This window comes from Ictalurus furcatus, chromosome 12 (genome assembly GCF_023375685.1).
Source record: "Ictalurus furcatus strain D&B chromosome 12, Billie_1.0, whole genome shotgun sequence".
Lineage (NCBI taxonomy): Eukaryota > Metazoa > Chordata > Actinopteri > Siluriformes > Ictaluridae > Ictalurus > Ictalurus furcatus.
In genome coordinates this window covers 30,122,400-30,124,899 of record NC_071266.1, presented here as the reverse complement: position 1 = coordinate 30,124,899, position 2,500 = coordinate 30,122,400, and the positions used below count along the sequence as shown (strand labels likewise).

The 2,500-nt window shown below is 46.4% G+C and overlaps 1 protein-coding gene across 1 annotated transcript in view; it reads left to right on the top strand.

Moving 5' to 3' along the window:
* Nucleotides 1-2,500, top strand: part of zmp:0000000896 (caspase recruitment domain-containing protein 10) — a 153,317-nt gene that overhangs the window by 23,338 nt on the left and 127,479 nt on the right. The window contains exons 13-17 of the mRNA XM_053638878.1: nt 142-227; nt 458-504; nt 1,263-1,368; nt 2,008-2,164; nt 2,445-2,495. Of these exons, the coding sequence (XP_053494853.1) occupies nt 142-227; nt 458-504; nt 1,263-1,368; nt 2,008-2,164; nt 2,445-2,495 (447 nt within the window). The remainder of the gene's footprint in view (nt 1-141; nt 228-457; nt 505-1,262; nt 1,369-2,007; nt 2,165-2,444; nt 2,496-2,500) is intronic.

The following is a 2,500-nucleotide window of genomic DNA, read 5'->3' as shown; positions in this document are numbered from 1 at the left end:
ACACACAAACATTCGCGCACACACATACACATGCACACACACACACAAACATTCGCACACACACACACATGCACACACACATGCACACATAGAAACCAGGTCATATTTAATATGTTTGTAATATTCTGGGCTTGTGTGCAGTTACACAGTGCTAAGGAGATAAACCGACTCTCCACCTTCCCGTTCCCTCCTCACATAAACTCCATCAACCGACGAGTCAACACTGAGTATGTCTCTCTATCTCTCTCTCTCTCACTCTCTCTCTCACACACACACACACATACATTCTTGTAACTTCAATAGTGTAGATCAAAGTATTTGTTCCTGTGATGTAGATAAAGATAAACAAGATGACATGCCAATAAACAGACAAACACAGCCTCAATGCTGTGTGTGTGTGTGTGTGTGTGTGTGTGTGTGTGTGTGTGTGTGTGTGTGTGTGTGTGTTCTGTTTCAGGTTTGATTTGGATTCATGGGGCAGTGATGAAACAGAGAACATCACAGGTTCGGAACTGCCTAGTGTGTTTGTGTGTGTGTGTGTGATATTTCAATTCAATTCAATTTTATTTGTCTAGCGCTTTTTACAATAGTCATTGTCTCAAAGCAGCTTTACAGAAATATCAACATGGTATACAGATATTAAAGGTGCGAATTTATCCCAACTGAGCAAGCCACTGAGTGGCGACGGTGGCAAGGAAAAACTCCCTAAGATGTTTTAAGAGGAAGAAACCTTGAGAGGAACCCGACTCAGAAGGGAACCCATCCTCATCTGGGTAACAACAGATAGTGTGAAAAAGTTCATTATGGATTTATATGAAGTCTGTATGGCCTTAGGAGCAGCCGTAGTCCCAGCAGTCTGGAATTAGAGAAGATTTGAGCTCCATCCAGAGGCAGAAAGGATCAGGATCTCTAGTATCTCCATAAAATCGTGTGTGGCTCGACAGAAGGAGAGAGGGAGAGAAGAGATTATTAGGACTGTGCTTAGCGTAACAGAAAGTCTAGTCAGGGTAGGCTTGAGTAAACAAATACGTTTTAAGCCTAGACTTAAACACTGAGACTGTGTCTGAGTCCCGAACACTAATAGGAAGACTGTTCCATAGCTGTGGGGCTCTATAAGAGAAAGCTCTTCCCCCTGCTGTAGCCTTCACTATTCCAGGTACCAACAGATACCAGTTTCAGTGTTTTAAATGTTTCTGTAGACTTGTCAGCAGTAATTAAAATGTAGAATGTGTGTGTGTGTGTGTGTGTGTGTGTGTGTGTAGACACTGAATCATCACTGTGGGATTCATGCAGCTCTCTACAGTCCTACTTCTTACCTCCTGATCCAGTCAACCTGCTGCCAAATACACACACACATCACACACTGGAGTGAGTAGACACATGCACAGACACACACACACACACGCACACACATGCACACACGCTCACACACACACACACACACGCTCACACACACACACACACACACACACGCACACACGCACACACACACACACACACACGCTCACACACACTCACGCACACACACACGCACACACATGCACACACGCTCACACACACACACACACACTTGCGTGTCTTCTCTGTCAAACTGTAAAGGCAGGGTACAGAGCTGATAGAAAACACGTTTTCACTCTCCTCTCTCTCAGGTCAGACCCCACACATACACTCACGCACACACCTATACACACACACGCACACATGCACGCACACATGCACGCACACACACACACGCCCATGCGCGCATACACACACACACACACACACACACATGCACGCACACACACACACGCCCATGCGCGCATACACACACACACACACGCACGCACACACATACACACACACACGCATGCACACGCATACACACACACCACACACACACACACAAACACACACGCGCACACATACACATGCACACACTCACACACACACACACACACTGTAAAGTGTAAAGGCAGGCTACAGAGCTGATAGAAAACACATTTTAACTCTCTGTCTCTCTCTCAGGTCAGACCCCACACCTTCCCCTCCCCCCACTAACACAAGTCTGGCTGATGACATCACTGTTGTCGGGGGCAACCGCACTGGTATATTTGTGCAGACGGTGAGAGCGGGGTCAGCAGCGGAGAGGTGTGGCCTCAGAGAGGGCAGTGAGTTAATAGAGGTGAGAGAGACATGATTAGTGTGTGTGTTTGTGTTTGTGTATGGTGTGTGTGTGTGTGTGTCTGTGTGTTTGTTAATGGCATGTGTGTGTTTGTTAATGGTGTGTGTGTGTGTGTGTGTGTGTGTGTTTGTGTATGGTGTGTGTGTGTGTGTGTGTGTGTGTTTGAGTATGGTGTGTGTGTGTGTTTGAGTATGGTGTGTGTCTGTGTGTGTGTTTGAGTATGGTGTGTGTGTGTGTGTCTGTGTGTTTGTTAATGGCGTGTGTGTGTGTGTGTGTTCAGTTGGAGGAGGTGTTGTTTTCAGGAGGTCGTGTTGATCTGAGTCAGTGTACAGCGGA